The sequence below is a fragment of the Seriola lalandi genome, unplaced genomic scaffold (genome assembly GCF_002814215.2).
Source record: "Seriola lalandi dorsalis isolate HSWRI2012SDOR001 ecotype SW California unplaced genomic scaffold, Sedor1 jcf7180002054542, whole genome shotgun sequence".
NCBI lineage: Eukaryota > Metazoa > Chordata > Actinopteri > Carangiformes > Carangidae > Seriola > Seriola lalandi.
This window is the reverse complement of record NW_019525095.1, coordinates 328,897-352,413: the sequence shown is the minus strand read 5'-3', so window position 1 is coordinate 352,413 and position 23,517 is coordinate 328,897. Positions and strand designations below refer to the sequence as shown.

At 39.2% G+C, this 23,517-nt stretch overlaps 2 protein-coding genes and 1 long non-coding RNA gene across 6 annotated transcripts; 1 reads left to right on the top strand and 2 right to left on the bottom strand.

Annotated features, from left to right (window-relative positions):
• Positions 1-898: 898 nt before the first annotated feature.
• LOC111661270 (uncharacterized) lies at positions 899-10,388 on the bottom strand. 2 transcript variants are annotated; one of them, XR_015437780.1, is made up of 3 exons: positions 3,686-10,388; positions 3,384-3,513; positions 899-3,195 (listed from the first exon to the last, which is right to left on the bottom strand). It is a non-coding gene; the product is annotated as an uncharacterized LOC111661270 (long non-coding RNA). The 2 variants fall into 2 exon arrangements; XR_002761207.2 differs by having other exon boundaries at positions 3,384-10,388.
• Positions 10,389-10,737: 349 nt separating this feature from the next.
• bcl6ab (BCL6A transcription repressor b) lies at positions 10,738-16,791 on the top strand. 2 transcript variants are annotated; one of them, XM_023414781.2, is made up of 9 exons: positions 10,738-10,827; positions 12,633-12,804; positions 13,008-13,229; positions 13,318-14,196; positions 14,310-14,437; positions 14,545-14,712; positions 14,816-14,946; positions 15,052-15,189; positions 15,390-16,791. In XM_023414781.2, the coding sequence occupies exons 2-9, from the start codon at positions 12,644-12,646 to the stop codon at positions 15,531-15,533; spliced, it is 1,971 nt and encodes a 656-aa protein (XP_023270549.1). In that variant the 5' UTR covers positions 10,738-10,827; positions 12,633-12,643; the 3' UTR covers positions 15,534-16,791. The 2 variants fall into 2 exon arrangements, with proteins under 2 accessions (XP_023270549.1, XP_023270551.1); XM_023414783.2 differs by lacking the exon at positions 10,738-10,827 and adding an exon at positions 10,898-12,259.
• Positions 16,792-17,765: 974 nt separating this feature from the next.
• On the bottom strand, positions 17,766-23,442 carry cmpk1 (cytidine/uridine monophosphate kinase 1). 2 transcript variants are annotated; one of them, XM_087176192.1, is made up of 6 exons: positions 23,162-23,442; positions 21,547-21,693; positions 20,414-20,566; positions 20,215-20,291; positions 19,815-19,911; positions 17,766-18,657 (listed from the first exon to the last, which is right to left on the bottom strand). In XM_087176192.1, the coding sequence occupies exons 1-6, from the start codon at positions 23,315-23,317 to the stop codon at positions 18,619-18,621; spliced, it is 669 nt and encodes a 222-aa protein (XP_087032318.1). In that variant the 5' UTR covers positions 23,318-23,442; the 3' UTR covers positions 17,766-18,618. The 2 variants fall into 2 exon arrangements, with proteins under 2 accessions (XP_087032318.1, XP_023270524.1); XM_023414756.2 differs by having other exon boundaries at positions 23,174-23,439.
• Positions 23,443-23,517: the final 75 nt, after the last annotated feature.

Below are 23,517 nucleotides of genomic sequence, written 5' to 3'. Positions count from 1 at the left end.
CTATTCTTTAAGAAAAAAATATAGACATATGTAACGTAGTGGTGTAATTATGAAAAATTAATGTTAAACAAATTGCAAGAAAGCATTTTATTTGAATATCTCATTTGATCTAGAAGCTCAAGAGTCTTGTGCAAAAAAGTAATTGACAGTTAAAAAAAAAGCCAAGCTTGGTCTTACTCGTAGATAAATATACGCAGTATGTGAAGCAAAATGCCAGAGCAGATTTACCTTTACAACCATAGTAACCTTATATTTCATTAATAAATTGAGTATATCTACGTAGAGCAAACTGCTTCTTTTGCTGTCTGACAGTTAAACACTGAAAACACAATGGCCTTTGTTTTGTAAGTAGGAATCCGAGTACTAAAACATCAAAAACTTCAGTGCAACATGGATGATTAAAAGCATAACATCTGCTCTGTGAGTGACACTCCCCTTTTTCCATGTTCCACCAGCATTCCTGTAACTACCAGCACATACATTTTAACTGTTGGCCACATGAATCTCCCACACATCCCTGCAGAGAGGGGCGGGCATGCACTGCTGGGGCATGTCATATTTTCTAAGCAGCAGTTAAAAATTTTAATATATCCATCCGTTTGACATTAACACAGGTTATACATTAACCTGGTTTTCAGATACTTCCACTGTAGAAGCAGAATGCACTGTTTGCTCCCTCACCTGTTTTTTTCAAGGGCAGATGTTTCCCTTTTAGAACGTGTAATAAATCAGAAGCTATTGCAGAGGCAGAAAAGGTTGAAAACAAAAATAACACTTATATTCCAAGCATGCTTTAGTGAGAGGATAATGCACCGTCTTGTCTGTTTCCTCGCCTGTTCTTCTCTGAGGTGCTGGCACTGCAAACTGAGAGGGAAAAGTAAAACTCACAATCAAAACCTGTGGGTTGTTTTTGATTTATGATAAAAAAAATATAACTAATTTCACCCCAGCAGTGGGTCATTTTGCACCAGCTGGGCTCAGTGAATCACATCTGTACCCAATGCTCAGGTTACACAGTGATAGATATCAGTAGAGGTAACTAAGAGACAGTCCTAATGATGCACTTGTCCACCATTAGCGTTCTGCTGGGCTGTCTCCTGGAAACATCCAATGACTGTCACGGGATTGCGTGCATATTACCAGCATGGAGTGATGTTGTATGGTTCATGCAATGCAAACCTGTGCTTAAGGTTGAGGGAGGAGCTGTCACATGAACATGCAAGGAATGCTTTCCTTCTGGTTACCAGCAGGCAGCTGAGCCTGACAGCAATCTCCACAGAAAACAAGAGCAGGGAAGATGCTGTCAGTACAATAAAAGTTTAAAAGTGGAAATGTCACACGTCATACACAGCAAGCACAGTGGTGAGACGATTACTATGGTTACAGTGTAATTCAATTGTGTTTTTTACCTCGTCTCAACATTTCAAAAGAAAAGATGACAATTATTGCAGTTACTGTGTCTACAGTCACCAGGTTTTTGCACTTATCATTCGTGGAATATTTTCATTCTTTAAATGACAGCACATTATCCTGTGTTATACATTTACTTGTAAGGTTTTTTTTTAAACTTTACGTTTAGGACTGTTTTAGGGGGGAAGGGGAAATTCAGAAAAGGGGAAGTGTTATGTATTTGTCTTTTTTCTGAATGTATATGAATGTATCATAGAAAGTGACAGTGATAGTGAGAGGTTTCAGTTCAAAAATAACGAATGGCTAGAATATTCAGTAAACAGGACACATCATTTTGTTATAGCTTATAGCTTGACATTGGCTAATTCCACTTCTAGCATTTGATTATAGTAAGTGACTATGTGGAAATTATCATGGCTTCAATATATTAACATTTAGATTTGGAGTGAACCATAAAAATTTTAGCACTTTTAGTTGTTTATGACAAAGTGAATTGTACCACTTTAATAGTGTTATATTACTATGGAATATTGTGGGAAAGGTGCTGCAGTTTTTCTCTTAGTCACCCTAATAATTTCCACACAGTCCCTTAAAAAATCACCTTCAGTAATATTGGTCTTTGACAATAACAACAAAAGTAGCTGTTGGGATATCTGTTGTATAACCTAAGCAAATCTAGCAATAATGTTTGCTCATCCTAGGAGCTCTGTCCCAGTTTCCCTCCTCTGTGGTATGCAGACTTCTGGCATCTTCTCTCAAAGCCTCCTGCTGCCAACTCCTTTAAAATTGTCGGCTGTGAAAGACAGTATTTTTTTCATTGACCCACCAACACGGAACGAGATGAACCTCAGGCTTCTTCAGAGGTCACAGAGTTATCTAATTCACACATCACATCCGGATTAGCAGCTAATCAGCGAGTTGGTAGTATGACAAGTCCCCCAGTGTCTGCAGCTGGCAGCCAGACTGCAACTAATGGTATTAGCTCCCTGCTCTCTATGAGCCTTATCTCCTTATCTCAAAGGTATAATCAGCAACTTCTCAGACCTTTAAAGGTCTGAAAGGACCCACTTTTGATCCTGTGATTTTTTTTTAGTCCTCTGAACCTAAACTGTGTCAAAATAATGTCACATAATAATGATTAAAAAATACGTTAAAATAATGTTGGTATTGCAACAAAATCTCTGGAGAAAATTTTCAAAGTGAATGGGTATAAATATTTTATATGAATGAATCACTGTGCAGCAATTACGGTATGTCTCAAAGGAGATCACCTGACTACTACTACACACAGTGTTCATCTCCCTGAGCGTTTCTGTTGCGCTGCAGCCACAACAAAAGCATTGCAGGGAATACAATCCTTCCTTTGTGAAGTTCATAACGTTTGGCTGCTGCTTATGTTTAAGCTTAAAATACAGTCCACAAACTATAGGCTCACTTGATCACTTTGCTATGACACTTTGAGGTTTAACTCAGGTTGCCTTGCATATATTTTCCTTATTCACAAGAATAAGTTAGAAGGTGAGTCTCTGATTTTTATTTCCAACATTTTTTCCGCAGTCCCACATTAGTATTTCTCCTCCAGTGTTTACAAAATATTGAACAAGCATGCACAAAAACCAGTAGGACACAATCCAACATCATCCAGAGCCGCTGTTTATATTTCAGTGACATTCACATAATTGCCCACTTCGGTTTGTGTTGTGTTTTTGCAGTTATCTCTGGGATGAAGAAGAGTCAAAGACAAACCAAACAGGTTTCTGACATGTCAGTGGACACAACACCAGACTGTTGAGGAAACAAAAGAACAGGGAAATAAGCAACAAGAACAATCAAATGTTTAGAAATTACACGATTAAATATTTTTAAATCATTTTAAATTTTAAATAAATAAATAAAAAATAAAAAAGTGACTATCCTTCTCTTTAGACTACCATATCTTCTTCAAAACAGGATGGTATGCATTGAAAGTGCACCTCATTGGTTGGTTGACTGCTGGCATTTCCTTGTTGCCACAGAGGAGGACAGTGTGTAGGGGCGATACACACACGGATAAACATATGCTGCAGGCACAGTTTTTGTTATCCCTTTAAAATGTGTGCAGACCTTATTATAGGAAGACAAAAAGAAGAAATTCTCAATATTAGATGAACAAATAACAAATCACAAATCTTTCATGACAGCAGATTTTTCAATATGACAACGGGATCCAGATGTTTATTTCAGAGCACACACACACACACACATGCACTTTTTCAGTAACATGCTGTTTGCATACACTTTCACATTTGCCCCTGGGAGCTGCCTGTTGCAATAACAGTCTGCTTCTGTTGATGAGGTGAAAGACATCATCCCCTCGTTCATTTTCCTCATCCAAATTTTCCCAGCTGCTCTATTGTGAAGGTAAATTTCCAAAGCTAAACCGCTGGAGAGGCACCCAGGATCACATCTATAAGTTTCCTCTCTCTCTCTCTCACACACCCACTCCCACAAACACTCACACACCACACCTCTTGTTTCTGCGTAGCCCTGCCCACCCCCATCCACCTCCCTGAGGCTTTGCTGTAAAACAACAGGGGAATCAGCCATGGTGACCCAGCGCGCTCTGGTACTTTTCCACAGATAACATGTAGTGAGAGCTGGAGTGTTGCAATATGTGTTTATATTGACTCCGCACATTTATGGCCTCACATTCCATATAGTCAAGGTAGACTGCGCTCAATTCTCCTTCAGTGAAGATGGTTTGTTCTTTTCCCCCCGTGTATGAATTGGCTGCCGATCAACATCCAAACTTTTCCACTCTCGGCATCGTGATAATCTTCATTTATACAGCGTTTAATGAGCAAGTTAATTAGCAATTAACTCCTACTGAGATGTGCGTTGTCCTGACCAGCCCTCAAACGGTGACACATAGCTTTCCGCATGATTTACTGCACACAGCGATCCTCAGAGTTGACCTTTCCTCTGCATGTACAGCAGCAGGGCCATGCAGAGACCTTTACAGGGGCAGGTGCTCAAAGTTAAAAAGCGGCACATTTAACAAGATTTTAAAACACCATATAGAAACATGATTTATGTTGAATTATAGCAAACCATATTCGAACAGAATTTAAACTGCATCATACTGAGTCAATGATTACAACCTATTAAACATCACAGAGTCGTATTATTCTAATCAATAAGTGAGACAGGATTGGATTCTTCTTTCCGCCAAACTGGCAAAACAACCAGAGAACCACCATTAAACTTATGCTGCATAACTGATGCACAATTTGAAGGTGATAGAGTGACATGTGACATGTCATACCCTTTTTGCAGAAATCTACCAGGGCCACGTTTGCTCCATAGGGTTGGTAAATGCCAGTAAACAGTCGGAGCTGTCACGTTGGATTAACTAAATTGGCCGCCATTTTACATTAAGGCTACTTGAAATTAAAATGATAGATTCTCTAAAACAGTGAACTGAAATACATTCACCCACAACAAAGACAAACTGAGATAAGGCGCCAGTCAAAATCCTTCGTCTTTCCTGAGCAGCGCAGCTTTGTCATTAGCTGGCGGCTAACAACTGCTTGTTCTGTGAAAAGTGCAAATACCCACTAACGTGCATGCTCACTTTGTCTTGTAAAACACATCAAAACAAGTATGTTTTATTTATTTTTCTGTAAATCCTTTATTTAAACAGGTATTCTCACTGAGATCTCCTTTTCAAGAGAGACTAAAAAATAAACCTAGACAGTTTATACATAAACAAACACACCGATAATTCACATAATACAGCTGTAAGCCTCACTACCCAGCAGCTGAAATCTCCCCCTTTCAGAGAGAAATAAAATCCCAATATTTTTCCAACTGAGTGTCTGTCTGCGGCGTCCCAGGTCGCAGCTGCAACTCTGTTAGGGAACGTCATGGATGACCTCAAGTGAGAGGTCATCATGTGAAGCAGAGTGACTGAAGGCAGCCAGGACATTTTATCTTTAGCTAAATTATTGTTAATTGTTAAATATTCTTCTTGATTACGGGCGGAAAAACCCAAAAACATACAATATGCCTTGACAAGAGGGCACTTTGAATATCAAGGGGCAAAGGGGCAAGTGCTCAAGCACCCTCAACTCCACCCCCCTGCTTGTGCATGATGTACAATCCATTTAGCCACTTACAACTGAGGATGCATTCTTTGGTCTGGTGCAACAAAGCCACCATTCATGTATCCCCTCTAAGCGTTTTATTAGAGGTTGGACCACGAGGACATGAGTCGCTGTCCTCAGATGACCTGTAACCAATGAGATGTTCCAAATATTGTGATTTATATTTTGGCCAGAGTAGAAGAACTTTGCAGACTGGCCTATTTTTGCTTCAGAAAACACTCTCAGGAACTCATTCTACAATGGGAATGTTAAATCTAAATGAATGTTTTTAATCTTAATAAATTATCAGTAAGAGCTAACTTGCTTGATGTGTCATAAATCACCAACTTTTGCTCTTTGTAATCCCTATCTGTTATTATCTTGTGCTCAGCTGAACCAGGATGAACAGCAAGGCTCTGAATTCTTTCCATCTGCTCAAACTCTGTGCACCTGTGACAACAGCAAAAGCTCCGGCGTTGACAAAAATAAGATGAGGTGGAAACTTTCCGCAATTACAAACAAACAAACAAACAAACAGAGCAATGCAAAGTTGGAATACAAAACACAGAATTAAAATTTATATCTCAAGTGCTGAGAGGGAACTCGATGGGCTAATATGAAACAGTCCCCTCCTCCCTTCTTCCCTTTCAGACCCAAATGTCATCAGGTTTTATGGTAGCTGTCTTGTGCCTTGGGAAATGCCTGTTACAGCGTCCAAAAGACCAAGTTAATGTGTTCAAGTAGCTTATTTTGTCCAATAAACAGTGAAACTAAAAGAAATGCTATCGCACAAGACAAAGAAAAACAACAAATCCTCACAATTAAGAAGCTAGGGCGGATATATTTTGTAATTTCACTTGAGTAACTTAATCCACTGTCAAAATAAATAGTAATACATGTTTTTTCAGTCGACTAATCTAATTCTTCAGCTCTACAGTGTCATGTGTTGTGTTTCATGTGAAGTTATTCACACTTTTTACTTAATCAGCCACTCTCATTGAGGTCAAGACCTGGGGGAAAAAACTGTTTATAGTCAGACAACCACACAACCGGCTTTCACACTTCAGGTTTTTCTCACTTAAGGTAAAATCTCCTCAGTGCTATAAAGAGCTGACCTGACAACACATTGTTGGCTGTTGGCTCCACTGTATACTTGATGCATCAGGGTCACTCAAGGTTCAACAATTATTACACAAAGACCACATACCACCTGCAGTTTAAATATGTACTTCTCAGTCAGGCCCATGCAGGCTGCATGAAAGCAGTTCAAAGTTCACTATGTTTAGCTCACATGAACTTTCCATATTCAGTGTTTCACGGTTTGTGCGCAATATATACTTCATCGACAGCTGTTGAAAAATGATACTGAGCTTTGTGCTATAAATAAATGAGCAAGGTGTTTTTATGCACCTTGTTTTACTCTTTTGCATTTTGAGCATTTGAACTTTCTTTTGCCTTTCGGTGGTATGTAAAACTGCAGTCTTAATATCTTGCAAGCACATCGATCTTGCAAGATATTTTTCTCTTCTGCACGCTACTCCCCAAATTCAAGTGCATACTCCCGGTTCAGCAGAAATGAATGCTTCTCTCTTTCCCCCTCAGGCTACATGTCTGCAAAGACTGAGCTAGTTTTAGAGTCATATTTAACTGATGTGACCTTTGATCCCTGTCAGGCAACCATGTGCCTGGGTCATGTTTTGGGACAGGCACGTTGATATCCGTCTGCGTCTAGGCCCCAGGTCAGTAGAGTTCATGAGAAGGTGGGGGGCGTTTGTTAACACATAGCACTGCCTCTTTAGGCGGCCGAGCAGGAGAGAGGACGAACGGCAGCAAATACGTTCCAGGGTTGGTTGGCAAAAATCCCATGGAGTGTTGTTTTCATGACATGGATTCTTTAAATGGGACTGGTAGAAAATGAGATGTCTCTTTCTCACACACACACACACACACACACACACACACACACACACACACACACACATTGACTAACAATGATGATCAACAAAAATACATTTTATTGTTTATACATGTTATTATATTTTTTTCTTTTGTGCTTCTAGAGGAACCTTTTTAGAAAATTACCCTGGTGATGTCACAGTGATGTCGTCAGGGTTTTCTCGGACGGGGTTCAGAGACTACAAATGATCGTAAGTCTGCGTTAGAAGCTGGAAGTGAGGAGAAATATATAGGCATTTATGCGGCAGAGAGGCTCCAATGAAATACACTATGAAGTTGCATTGTGGGAAATGTAGGATCCAGTATTTCTCAAACTTGACCCACACCGGGGACTAAAAGTCTGGAGATCTCTGCCTCTGTTGCTTCAATTTTGATTGTTCTTTTTTAAATCTGTGTCTGGTAAGACCCACAACATTATGGAAGTGCATTAGTAAAATCACTGGAAAGGACCTCTACTTGCTTTAAAATGAATTTAACCTGGTTTACAAAACTGGGTTAATCTGTGTGACCAACAGCAATAACAGTCATATTTCTTGTCTTTCTGCAGGTTGTGGTGAACCAAAATCAGAACTTCCTTGCAGAAAAAAAAGATGTCTAAAAAGATATCTATTCTGCAAAACAAACCAAACACACTATATTTGGGCAATTATGTTGATTAGACTTTGAAATGTACAGATATCACATCTGCTGTAGCTTATCTGGTCCTACACAGCAGCAAACCCTAATGTGAAATTGAAGATGCTGCGCTGATATAAGAAAAGGAAAGGCTGACTAATCAAACCTATACATCCTCTTGCCTGCAAATAAACTAACAAGCCAGAAAAGCAGATGTTTATTTTCTGCCAACGCTCTCGTACCAACTGAACAAGTTTCGTCTCTTCTCATTCAGACCAAAAACTATTGCTTCTTTCAAAGGATGTGAAGATGAACAACCCACAGAAACTTAGGCCACTAAAGATAACCGCAGGGGAAAAACATGTAGGGTGAAAACATTAACTAGAAATAGACCTGCTTTGTTGCCATAGCCACCTGAACAGCTGTAATTTAGACCTGTTGAACTGCACTGCACATTTATTTAATGGGAGAAGGCACAGTGTGTGAGAGTTTTCTTTTTCTTTTTCTGCAACATACAAAGATAATGACAGGAAACTTAGCTGCTCTGTGTGTGGGTGGAAGGAAGGCTGATACTTTTAGCAGCAATATAATATTTGTTTTTAACTGTGTCTAATGTTGCTAAATTTGCTTCCCGTAAACTGCCGAGTCCTGACCCTGATGATGTGCCTTGCGAGATTTAAATTTTCTTTCAGCTTTATTGGACACTGGTTTATTAATGGTTAAAAACAAAGGTGTTTGCAGTTTGTAATATGCATGCACAAGACCACAGTGGAAGGTAATGTTGAGCAAATGCATATAAAAGTGGAGAAAACGCTGCATCAAATCCACACTCTCTAATCAAGTCTAAATGTTGTATTTCTGTAATAGTCCTCAGTAAAGTCACAGTTTTCTAGCTCTAGTTCTCAATTACTGTAGTTCTGTTTTTTTTTCCCCCACTGAAAGGTCTAACTTGCCTGAATGTTTGCTGCTGCTGCTGCTGCTGCTAGTGAGCGTGAAAGATGATGCCAGCAGAGGGTAATTCTATATATTTATAAACAACCTCAAAACACAGAAACCCCTTTTGTTTTTTAAAATTAGATTTAACTGAACAGAGAAGTGAAGTAGATGAACATGATCGTGCTCTATGTGCTCAAATTGTGTCATCATTCAACACAAAGGTAATTTCATTTATAGAGTAAAGTTTTAGTTAGTAGTTTAGATGTTATATTCATTTAAATCGTAATAGCAATCAATAATACTCTGCAGTTTGTTAGATACAATATGATTACATGCACAAAGCTAAAGCCTGTCCACCAAATTCATGTTTAACATACTAGTGGAGCTGATCTGTACATATGGACAGGGTACTGAATAGGTTAAGGTAACAAGTTACATAAGAATCCTAAGCAGTTAATAAGGAGTCGGTAAGGAACACGCAAATTTACTTGAGGAAAGACAAAAATAGTAACAAACAATAAATAGATATAATTAGGTGGTGCTTTTGTGCCATTTAGCAGATGAGTCACTGTTAATCAGAGGGAAGCCATTGAGACAATGGTTAAATATCAAGGAGCATGTCATTACACACTGATTCATAAACATAGTATATACTATATACAGCAGTCTGTTCTTTATTATCTTATCGTTGTATCATTTTATTTATACTACTCATTGCAAACAGCAATCTTTAATTCACAGTTATTCTGGAACTTTTTGTTAGTTGCTCGTTAAAGAGCTTGTTCCAGGACATGTCGATTGTGACTCATACACTCATACACTGGTAAGTACTCAGAATTTTTGTTTGCCTTATTGTATCGAAGTGTTACCAGATTAATACACAGCTAAGATAATGAGACAGGAAGTGGTGGGAACACAGACGAATGCAAGTGAGCCTTTTGGAGAGTTGAGGACTTTACGTACACGCACACACATTGCTTTCTTATGTGTGACTTTAAAAATAAAAATGACACACACACACACACACACATACACACACACACTGAGAAGTGAGATTAAAAGTCACCCATAAATTATCAGTATTTCAGAATTCCCCAGAAGACCATTCAAATGTTCACTTTGAACTTGTATAAAATGCCCTTAAAGAAGTGACAGAAATAAAATATTCACATAAATATAGTGCCTAAAGTATTGACAGAAATTTATTAGCCCACTCCCAAGAGGTTTCTTTATCAGTTTATCCAAATGAACGTGGCTCCTGCCTAAAGCAGTTATTCAGAGCGAAAAAAACACATGACGCAAATATGTAAAACTACACAACTAAAAGGGGGCATTATATGTTTTTATTATTAATTATTAGAAGATATGCTGACTGACTTTTCTCGACTGTTCGTAGAACCTCGGGCAGGTTTACAGCGATAACTTGCTCTCATGTTCCCCACGGTATTTATAACTCGGTCAGCTGACCTTGCACTTGGACCCTTCCACGACGCGGGGAGATTAACTCACACAGAAGAAAACTACAAACCCGCTCAAATCTCTGCTATATTCCCGCATAAACATACAAATGTGATTTAATGCGTGTGTTTGTTAAGCACCCATATGTTACACGTTACATTATTACCGGTGCAGTGCTGAAAAGAGGCAGATGACAGTGACGGGCTCCCCCGCCCCGGAGAAGATGGTACGGTCCTCTGTTAAATTTCCGAGAATTGAGCCGCTGTGTTTCTTAGAACTGGATTCTCAGAACTGGATGTGCACAGAGTTTCGAGGAAACTTTTACAAGGTGACATTTTTTTTCCTTCCTATTTTCTCAGCATTAGGTCAGAAGTGTAGTGAAGTAGCAGATGCTCATGTGGCTGCACCGGGGCTGGATTTATTCAGTATTTTGAATATGTTTTGTGATTCCTTTAGCTAGAAGTGAACTAAGAGATTTGAACTATGGGAGCTGGTTTTGACAGCTGCACTGTCTTTGACTGTGTTTTAGACGGAAGTGCTGCTTCAGGTTATGTGTTCGCATATAATTGTATCACTTGTTCTTTAAGCACCAGCGATAATAGCTGCAGTCGGAGAAAAAAACAAACAAACAACAGTTTTGCGACCATAACCTTCAGCCAGCGCAGCAGTCTTTGGTAGTAGCTAAATGTTAAATGTCTCTTTATTTTGTGTCAACATTTGACATAACATTTGGCATGTGAAATACTTGTTGCGCCAAAAGTGGCGCAACAGGACCGGTAGGTCTGGTTCAGTCACATCTAGTTTTCTGTCTGCGCATTTTCTTTCCTCGACAAACAATCTTTTCACTTCTCTGAATGTCTCCGACGCAGAGCCCGACGACTTTGTGATTGTACCATTAGTTTAAATCGAGAAAACACTTTTTTTTTTAAACACTTAGAAGAGTAAAAGCATAAGAAAGTGCGGCACAGTCCTCAGAAATGACAGCTAAACCGTATTTCTAAACTTGAACGGACTTGTGCTGGCCTGCTCTTTGGCTTACAGCCGAAGTTACGCAGCGAAAACTAATCACTCCTTGAAATCACATACTACCAAATCATGCTGTCTCAGTTTAGTCCAATATTAGAGGTTTAGAAATAACCGGAGAGATTAGTTTAACAGGAGGGGAGTAAATATTAATGGGTTAAACGGGATGAGTTGTACTTGTATCGGGGAAGGGGAAACCTCTCTGTGTACTGGCAACCTAATCAGAGCAGCCAGGACGGAATGTGCTCAACGTCAAACACGTTTACAACCTACAGGCTGCAGGTTGCCAGCAGTCAGCTCTGCTACAGGCTGGAAAAACTGCAGGGGCAGATGAGAAAATTACAGACAACATCATTGTAAACCTAGAGTTCAGAAACGCAGGACTTGTGTTTACTTATACTGTAGTTTATTAATGTATTATCTGTGGTTACGTCCGTTGTTGTTGCCTCAAAATTATAATAAACGTTGCTCTAAGTTATAAAGAACTGATCCGACGAAATATCACAGTTTTCAATAATAATTTATGTTAAAATATTGGTAATAGCCGATGTAATAACATTGTCATTAAGGCCCAATAAGAAGTAAGGCATGGCTCAAAATGTTTAGTAAACCTCCCTCTTACTTTTCTCTTTGCAATGACGCCGCCTTTTGACAGAACAAAGTCAAGACAGTTGTCAGATTGTTGTGATTAAAAACCCTGAAGGCTTGTATCACTGAAGAATGACTATGAGCCGGAGGTGATGAAATATAATAATAAGAATATGTGTTATCTTATATTATAAGAATATATATACGAGTGTGATTTATTAAAAAATTAATTAAGTGCGTTTTGGTTTATAGATTTTGCTTGCTGCAAAGTTAAAGCCCAAATGCTGCAAAATAAATCTCATCTCTAATGTTGTCAGAATTGATGATGATGTATTTTTATTGAGCATGTGTTATTATTCAGTAGTAAAGTTGTGCTCATATTGGTTCCAATATACTCATTCTGAAATGTTGTGCTCATAATACATTATATGTGCCTTTATTTAGCAGTGGATCAATGTTAGAGTCACTGATACTTTTAACTTATTTTAACAAATGATTCATTATTTTCTTGCCCTGGTTCAGATTGTGACAGCATGGCCACGACTGCAGATGGCTGCATTCAGTTCACACGCCATGCAGGTGACGTCCTGCTCAACTTCAACCGCCTCCGCAGCAGGAACATCCTGACTGATGTCACCATACAGGTGGACGGGCAGCATTTTCATGCTCACAAGGCAATCTTGGTGGCCTGCAGGTACGCACCATCATGAGATGCGAGTTCAGCAGCATGAGTACCTATGGACATGTTTTTAACCTGTTAAAGGAAGAGACTTTTTTGAGTTCTGTGAATAAAAGAACCACACCTGCACACCTTTTATATAGAACTGATGCAGAGTTGTGTCATCTCACCTTAATAGATGATAAAACATGGTTTCCATCTCTGTTGCTCTCTTATAGTGGCTTCTTTTATACCGTGTTCATGAACCCCGAGAATGCAAACCTTAGTGCCATCAGCTTAGACCCCAAAGTGGACCCCAAGGGTTTCTCCATCCTGCTGGACTTCATGTACACATCCTGTCTGAACCTTAAAGACAGTCTGGTCCTGGCCACCATGAACACAGCCATCTACCTCCAGATGGAACATGTGGTTGACACCTGCCACAGATTCATCAAATCCAGGTAAAAGACAGCAGACAATGTGATAGGACACAATCTCTTGACTTGTATATTGAAGGAATCTGATGTGGAGTTGAATATGTTTCTGCAGGCATCAGTCTCTGAACGTGCAGACTGAAGAGGTACGGATCAACTCATTACATCTGGCTGAGGAGAACCCTGCATTGAGGCCTGTTGATGAAAAAGAGACAGACTTAAGAAATGTCCGCACGTCAACCTCATCCTTTGTCCAGGAGTGCAGGTGCAACATCCCCAATGTTTTCAGGGGTATTAACACGTCCGGTTCCTATCATGTGTACGGTGACCTCCATGTCCCCGCTGGGAAGCTGGAAGGTTCCCATAAGATCAGCGCCCCTACCAGAGGGGGGGCTTTGTCCCAGAAACGATGCTCGCAGGTACCCAACACCAACATTACTCACAGTGACTCCACCACCATCATCCCCCACCCGCTGCCATTTCACCCCAGTTTCCCCACCACCATCATCCAACCAGCAGGAGTCCACAGGAGCCATCATGGGCCTGCTGCTCCCATGGAGGAAGAAAGTATTCAGCACCCGCAAACCAGCTGCCTGAGGTTGTCTCCAGGTTTTAGCAAAGGTGTCATTTGTAGCCCTCAAAGCCCACTCCGATCTGACTGCCAGCCAAACTCTCCCACCGAGTCCAGCAGCAGCAGAAATGCAACCCTGAGCCTCAAACATCCGTCAGACTGCCCCAAAGACGCCAAGGCCCGCAACTGGAAGAAATACAAGTTCATCGTTATGAACCAAACTCCTGATGAGAATGAAAAGGAGGCTCAGGGAGGCAACGCTGATGCTGCAGACATGTCCCCTACACTGAGCCCCTGCAGAAGTGGCGGAGCAGGTGAACACAGTGAGGTCCAGTCACACGAGGGAGCCAGCGAGCACAGAGAAGAGATGCCCATGTCTCAGAGTGTTGACAGCTGCAGCAGCAGCACCTGCAGCAGCATCAGGTAAAACTACATGTCACTGTCAAAACTGTAAAATGAAACGTACTATAAATTAGTTAAACAGAATAACTTCCCTTTATATGAATCAATATATATGGTCTTTATTCTCTTTGTAGCCACCGCAGATGCTCCTCCTGTGGCTGTGACAGCCCTCAGCGCATGGAGATGGGTCACCTTTCTCCTGACTCATACAGCAGAGACGACACTACCAAACTACACTCAGAGTATTCCCCCTCCCGCTGTGGTAAGTGCACACGTATATATATATATATATATATTAAGATGAATAATTTGGTAGGATTATTTAGCATAAAAATGCTCTGAGGTATGACTGAATACTTCTTCCCACAGAAAACAACACCTACTTCTGCAATGGTTGTGACTCCAAGTTCAGTGATGAAGATTCCCTGAAAGACCACATGGTCCAGGTCCACAGCGACAAGCCATACAAGTGTGACTGCTGCCAGGCTGCCTTTCGCTACAAGGGCAACCTGGCCAGCCACAAGACTGTTCATACAGGTAGGATTGATAAGTCTGCGTTGGCTTTTTAAAGCACTATCACGTGGACTTCAGGGATGTGACTGTGTAATTAATTTCACAACTCGGTGATCTTAACTTCCAGGTGCGAAGCCGTACCACTGCAACATCTGTGGTGCTCAGTTCAATCGACCAGCCAACCTCAAAACTCATACCCGGATCCACTCTGGGGAAAAGCCATACAAGTGTGAGACCTGCGGCTCCCGATTTGTCCAGGTGAGAAAACAAAAAAAGCCACAGCCACATCTCCGGGAAAGCTTTTGCAAAGCTCTGCCTCTGTCTGTCTGTATGTATTTAATATATTTCTTCATTTTCCCGCAGGTGGCCCATCTTCGCGCCCACGTTTTAATTCACACAGGAGAGAAGCCGTACCCGTGTGAGATCTGTGGAACCCACTTCCGCCACCTTCAGACGCTCAAGAGCCACATGCGCATTCACACTGGAGAGAAGCCTTATCATGTAAGCCTCCAATCAGTCTTCTCTTCTAAGCCACTGTGTTTGCTGGCTAAATAGAGTAATCCCTTTTCCTCCATGATCCATGTGCCTATCAATAGTTATGTCCTGAGTGGTAATCTGGGAGATCTATGAACTAAAACTGGGGTTAGAAACTTCCTGTTCACAAAAAGTGATTATAATTTATGTATTATTATTTTCTTCAGTGTGAAAAATGTGACCTCCACTTCAGACACAAGAGTCAGCTGAGGCTTCATCTCCGACAGAAGCACGGCGCGGTCACTAACACCAAGGCTCAGTATCGCAGGACTCCCAGCAACATCACCGCAGGCCTCTTGAACTCCTGCTGAGCCGTCTGCAGTCCTCTCACGTGTCATTTTTTGATTTTCTTTTGCATCGGGCACCATGTTGTCAAAAGATTTTTATTTTTTCTATACACAGATAGAAACATGAATATATATATTTGCCCTTTATGCATTTGTAAATGATGCACATTACTTTGTGTAAGCTCTTTGGTATTTCAAAGATTGTAAAAGTGTATGCTTTCGTTGTGAATGTATAATAACAGAATGTACATTTTGAATGTGAATTTAAGCAGTTATTTCTCTTTTGTTCAAATTACTTAACAGAATGTCAGCTTTGAAGGACAGTCCTCTTTCTCATTCGGATTGAGAATCGCTGTTACAGTTTTGCTTTCGATATTGGTTTGAATTTCCCCAATAATGTGGTCACAGTTTATGCAGTTACTTTTCATTAGGCTGTTTTTGTAAATAAGGTAATATCTGCTGGCAGAGTACGAATATATTTACGTTTAGTTTGTTTTTCTTACGCACAGAAAGCTTCACTGAGGGGCTTGTTATTTTGCCATTTCATAGTTTGTGGTATGTATTGTAATATGTACAGATTGTCATTCATATGAAAAATTGCTATGTATATATTTTCTTCTCTTATTTTCCAATCATTTTTAGGCTCCTGTTGGTATTTTGCACATACTCATAATGCTGTGATACATATATTTTCGTACTTTTAAAATATTTCTACTTAAAATGTTTGTGACCTGTTGAAATTATTTGTTACGCCCAGTGTATAGCACCTGCTATATATTATTTATAGTCTTTTTTTTTTTTTTTTGCTGTACTCTCATTACATTTTGGTGCTGCAATGATCCCCCGTCCCCAGGGGATCATTAAAGTTTTAATCCTATTTTATGTAACCATATGTATTATAGTACACTCATTCAAACCAGTGTATTCGTAGTGCCTTATGTTCACACTTTCTCAGACTAACTATTAATGCATTTTAAATTTGATGATATGAAAGCCCCGGTACTTATAAACTGCTTTCGTGATGCATTTGCCATTTTGCATTTGGTACTTTGCCCTATCGTTATGTGTATGCATGTCAGGTACTGTTGTTATGGAAGCTGATAATCTGTTGTGTATAGCTCTTAAAATGCAGATATACCAGGCCTCAAGCTAAAAAACGCTCAGGAATATTAGTATTATGTAAGCAGGTGTCTTTGTAACTGCAAATTATATACATATATATATATATGAAAAAAATATATATATGTGAAAATAAAATAAAATGTATATAATGTAGCACGTATTGCAACAGTATTTCTCATTATTTTTAACTGAACCTTAACATATTTTATGGCCCAGTTTTTTGTTTATATACACAGGCTAAACCTGCTCTCTGGCTCTCCCTGGTGTTCACTCCTAAAGATCAATTATTCTCTTACTCAGACTTTAAAAAAGAAATACCTGACTTGGGTTAGCATTTGGAGGAGAGCAGATGGTTTAGTTAGCTAATCAATTATCCAATATTTGTACAAAGGGTAATGGGATACATTTTTACAGAGGACAAAGTATGACTCATTTATCAATAATTAAATGAATAAATTAAAGCTGGAATTTATAATATACATATTTGAAATAACAAGTATAAATACATTTATGAATGCTGAAATAAATACATACATATACAGTACATATACATATATATATATATATGTGTATATATAAGTCTAAATGTGTGTGTACTACTTAAAAGTAAATAAACACTGAAATAAAAAAAGTAAAAATACAAGAATTAAATGTAAGTTTGTAGAAATGAATTACATATTTATTTATTCTTGATTATCTACATTTATTTGTATATCGTTTCTTTATTCATTCCAGTGCTGATACATTTCCTATATTAGTCAAAACATTTCATTTTAGCATGTGGTTATTTATTTGATGAAAGAGTCATATTTCATCCTCTGTAAAACCCAACTCACAGTGAATGAACAAAACAAACATACAAAACACTAACTGTACAGTGATGTCAAGCGCCCCCTCCTGGCTGATTATGTAGAAAGCTAACAAGTGCATGTGGTTTGTATTTGTAAAATCTGCAGAAGTTGATAATTTGATCTCTCAAATCTTGTAATGGACAACAGCACTATACTTCTATAGTAAAGCATAAAGAGGCAATAACTACGAGAAAGAAAGCACATACTGTCAAAATAGGCAACCATCACATCGTACTGAACAAAGATCCTATATTAAATGAGCAAAACAAAGGGGGAAAAAAGGTCAATGTTTTCACCTTTCAGCTTTATCTCCAGTCCTTCAAGAACATACAGTTCAGATTCAACACATGTTCATTTCTATCTTCATGTTTTCTCTAAAGTATGACTAGTCCCAGGTGTCATAGCTATGATGAAGCACATCCACGTGTTCCAGTACAGAGTTAAATATTCAGTCAAATAATGGGCCATTTATCAGAGTACCTGATAACTCCACATGGCACAAAAACAGTATTCAGGTCATGTCCGTGTTATGAGAAACATGACACATGCATTTTATTTGGAGACAGACAGGCTATTGGCTGCTCTGTAAAGTTCTAAATCGATCCTGGTCTGTCAACATCAAGTCAAACAACTATTTGGTCTGAAGCATTATGGCTGCTTCCAATGACATGATACTCTGAAGACATCAGTAACATACAGTGGGGTCCAAAAGCCTGAGACCACTTTCCCATTCACTGGAATGAGAAACTGTATTCAAGTTTTTGTAGTGAATTTTAGGACTATAAGTGCCTTTGATTAACAAAAAAATCTCTCTAAACTAATCATACATGTTGTTCCTATGCAAAGGCCTCAAACTATGATGAAAGAGTGCAGTGCAGATGAGCTGAGCTCTCCTGAACATGAACTAGTTGATCACAAATAGCTGCTAGGCATGTCTACGCCTCATTCACACCAATACATATTGTACACAAACTCACAAACAGTGCTTCAATTATAAAAGGCATGGAAAACAAAAAAATATGTAATCAAAGTAAAAGTCATATGTATGGACATAAACTTATTATATAGTGTACTTGCAGTTGATAAAAAGAAAACTAAAAATGTAAATGAATGTTGATGGCTGCTGGGAAAATTCATCACTCTACGCCTAGGATGGTTTTCACGTCAGCAAACACCTGGAAGAGAAAAACAGGTAACTTTGACTTATGAGGACACAAACATGGAGCCGCAGTTCAGCTCCAGCTGAGAAATTTCAAAACTTGAACTAATCCAAAATAGCCTGAAGCGCTGCACATATTTCTAACTACGATCACATTAAATATCCGGGTCGAACGAGTTTTTTCAGGGCCGATACCAATACCAATTATTGGTAATCAAGGAGACTGATAACCAATATTTGGAACAGATATGCCAACACAAAACTACTGTTGTGTAAGGACACTCACCTGGGAACTGATTCTATAACACTGTGGTTTTACTTCTACTGCAGTAAAAAGTCTTTTCAGTAACAGTTAGTGACCGTTCACCTGCTGACGAGCTGCAGTCAGCAAAGTGTCTCATCGCCATTCACTGGAGTTTCTCATACTAGAGGCGTTTATTGCTGCTCTATTGTATCACAGGTAATGCTTCCTTTTCTTCATCACAGTGACTAACTACCTGCTGTACATTTAAACTTACACTAGTTCTGGGCCAGAACTCACAGCTTTCTGCTCCTTTTAGCGACTTTCACTAATTCAGCTGTTGTTTACATGTTGTTCAGTTCAGTCAGTTACTTTAGCTTAGCAGTTAGTACTGTTGTAACTTCAGTGTAGAGGATTGTGATGCCAACTTCAGTAATGTCTGCTGTTTTGCCCTCGACACACAGCTCCACTCCTAAACCGGAGCAGCTCGTTAACCGCAGCTGTCTGTGTCAGTCTGTGTACACAACAGCCTTCAGCGTGATAGGCTTACTCATGACGTATAACCAATCAGATGGTGCTGTGGGCGGGACATTGCTCCAGACCACAGAGCAGAGACAGGTGGCTGCATCAGAGCCAAAGTAGTGCATTTTTAAAGAAATTCATTTTATCGATTAAAAAAAAAAGTTACTGATAATAGAAAAATTTTACCACCGATAATCGGCCAGGCTGATAACCGGTCAATCCCTATAAAAATGGGCCAATTGCCAAAAGGAGCTGGTATCAATTGGTGGGAAATTCCTCATATCACTCTACTTATGTTGCTCTTTAAATCATACTTTCTACATTTTGCGCCATTAAAAGGATGCAAAAGTTTAAAGAAGGGCATCCATATCTACATCCACATTTTCCTACACTTGATATCATTTACTCACCTCATCCACTGAACGAGAGGCGTCTACGGTGCGAACCTTCCCATGTTTCTCATATAGTTCAATGATTGGTCGTGTAGACTGCAGGTAGGTTTGGATTCTACATCACAGAAAAATATGCCTGGTTATTGGGGTCAGATGACACAGGGGACTCAAAGGAGACACAAATTAGGTCAAAAACACACATGCAGGTATCCAACAGTCAGTTAAATGGGTCAGAGAAATCTATACTGATCAGACATGCTTGTTGTACTTTGTTAACGACAGAAGGAAATCATTACATGAAATCAATTGTGAAAAGCAGCAGAACATATTTGCAGGGAGTACGCTGATAAAAAAGTACATTCTCAAATCTGAGATAAAGTCTAAAGTAATGTATTTTGCTTGTATTTCAGGACTCTACCTTTTCTCCAGGCTTTCTCTGTTGTCATCTGTGCGCCCACTGCTCTTCCCTCTTTCTAGACATCTGTTGATGCACACCTGTGTAAACAAAGGAGATCATGTCATGTCTTCAGTGTAAAGTAGATCCTAGAATATCAGCTCAGCTGTATGTGACTAAAAACAGCTGGAGGGGTTTCAGCTTTCTAGTTTCCATGACCTACCTCATTGCTGCAGTCGAAGAAAAGCACAAATTTGACATCTGCTTTGCCATCCATTGCAGTGTTCCACCCCTGAAGGTTGTCCTCGTTGCGGGGGAAACCATCGATGAGGAAACGGAACTTTTTCTCATCTTTCCCCATGGTCTCTTCCATGGCCTTGAGGAACAGGGATAAACTATTTTTTTGATCCTGATCTGAATTCATTGAAAGAGCTAACTACTCAAATGACAAATCAGAACCTGATTCCAGACAGACAATTCAAAAGTGCAATGACACACAAATTCTGCTGTGTGTGTGTGTATATATATATATATATATATATATATATATATATATATATATATAGCAAATTCTGCTGTGTGTGTATATATATATATATATATATATATATATATATACATAGCAGAATTTGTGTGTCATATATATATTTATATATATATATATATATATATAAATATACACACACAACAACCTTGTATCATAGTGCTGACAAACTTGACACAGAAAACTTAAATTTTAAGAAAAGTGTACAATCTCACAGTGCAGCTGGGATCATTTTTCACAGTTTCAAAACACATAACCAGTGTTTGAACATTAGCTATGATCCATGTCAGACATGGATTGGATTGCAACTAATAAAGCATAACATTTTAGAGCTGCTACTACTGATTATTTGCTTCAATATTATTAACATCTTTAAGTCATCGTTTTCGTCAAATATAAAAGGCATAATTGCCGATTACAAGTTACCAAAGTTATGTTTTCAAATGATCTATTATGTGCGGCCAACATTATGGAAACCAAAACATTTTAATCTAACAACAGACAGAAACACTAAACCCACACATTCACAAGGCTAAGAGAAGCAATTGTTTTGTGTATTTACTTACTTTAACATCCTGAAATTGAATAATTGACTCTTTTCAGCACTAAACATGAGACGTGAGCCCAGATATTGGCATTGGTATAATCAAAATTCAAAACTGTCAAATCTGTCATCACAGTAAAAGTTTAATATTATGTTTCCTTTTTTTTTTTTTTTAAGTCGTTGAGTTGCATACGGTAAATTGTCTGCCCAAGATTAACTTCTTGTTAGGCAGAACAAACCTGATTTGCAGCCTGTATTTGGTACACACCTTCTTGAGTAAATTGATGGTAATCTCCACAGGGACAATTTTGCCCTCCTTGATGTAGTTGGATATGAGCTGTCCGAACTCTGACCCTTCTCTAGCCCGCTCTGCTCTCAGCAAGTCCCCAGCTGACAAATGGGTGTAGTTGTAGTTCTGAGACACAAAAACACAGGCAAGTTTTAAATATGAAAACTTGATCTCATGTGATTAAAAAAACTCATAAAACAAAGCATTTTGAGATTAGTCACTGAGTGAATTTCCAGTTAGGTGAAAGACAGAGTTATTTTTTTTTAAGAATGTACATTTGTATATTTATATTAACCTTAAACCTCAACAGCAAGGAGTACCGCTTTTCCAGACAGGCTAATTCCTCCTCACTCACAAGCCAGGAAAAAGTTAGTCCGTGTGTACAGAATAAAAAGAGCCTCTATGTATAGCAGCCATTCAGGCCTGACCACCGTACTTGAAGGGTGGCAGCCAACACCCAGGAACATCCATGAACAGTAGTAGTTATAAAGTTTTTTCTTGTATGCTCTCTCTCATTCAAACACAGGCACACACATACACAGCAAAGAATCAACATTTGCCCCCAGTAGAGCTACAGCTTCATTAGCTTTCATGACTTTGACTTTCAGACAAACATCAAAGCAGAATTCTTTAATGTTCTGGCTTTCAAAACTTTTTGGGAGGCTTGTTAAAAAATAACTTTTTGTCAAACTCATGCTGCTTCTTTAGAATAGTGTGTGAAGCAGTAAACAAATTATGTTAGAGAAAGCTGAAAACAGTAAGACATAACATTTTTACCATTTCAGTCTTAAAATCAGGAGTGCACTGTAGACCTATCCCTTTTATAGACTGATGTTGATTTATTTCTGATTATCAATTAAAAAAACAAAACACAGCAGGTAGAAATGATCACAGAATACTTGGTGTTGAGAGTGCATAACTGCAGAAATTACAACACAGACTAAAAAATTAAAGTGCTAAGTTGAAGTAAATAACATTTGATGATGTATGTTGGGTCTTTATTCGTACATCTGGGTTGGGTGAGGTAAAGGATCCTCAGCCAATACATGTCTACGTCAGCATATGTTTCTGTTTGCCAACAGACAATGGTGGAGTTGCCAAATGCTTGCCAGACTTACATCTGACCATTACATAATCTCGGCTGCATAGATAAGTCAATGATAAGGTTACAACACGGGCCAAATGTCAATAGGCTATCTGCTCCTGTCTCTGTTTGTACTGTGTGAAGCTAATAAATAGATTTTCATTTAGTCTAGTTACAAAGACAAACTTATCAAACACTAACAGAAATCAACGCGTTGGTTTTAACTTAAAATACATAAATTGAACTTTTGTAGCTCATGTATGCCAGCACCGGCTTGTACATCAGCACATAAACTGGACAAATAAATATTGCGTGGCTAACTAGCTAGCTTGCTAATATACTGGTTCATTTTAGAGGACAACCGGAAGTAAATGCATTTGACACTTTACCTCACAAAAAAGCGTAATTAACAGCCACAACCACCCTAAAATTCACAAAATACCATTTCCATTCCGATATGCTAAATCCTACTTATAAAAGTCGGCATTTTTTTGTCGTCCTTTAACTTGCCATCCCTCGTACCTCCACGATTTTTGAGCACTGGGTTCCTTTGCCGGCGCCAGGCCCGCCCAGCACGAACACAACCTGCGGCTTCATCATCAGCGACGCCCGGTACAAAAAGCTCGGCACCTTCTGAGACAAGCTACCGAACAAACGGCCGATCATAAACCAGCACGACCAGCTGCAGGCGTGAAGCGGCGGGGTTGGGGAGGGGGAGCAGAAATAATAAGACGAGCTGGCCGGTGAATGCGTGTCAGTGTCGGTGGGTAGGAAGTCGCGGAGGCAAACGACACCACTTCCGGTGTTGACTTCAGCGACCAATGGGGCTTCCACAGAGGCGTGATGCTGCTGCTGGTAGCCACGCC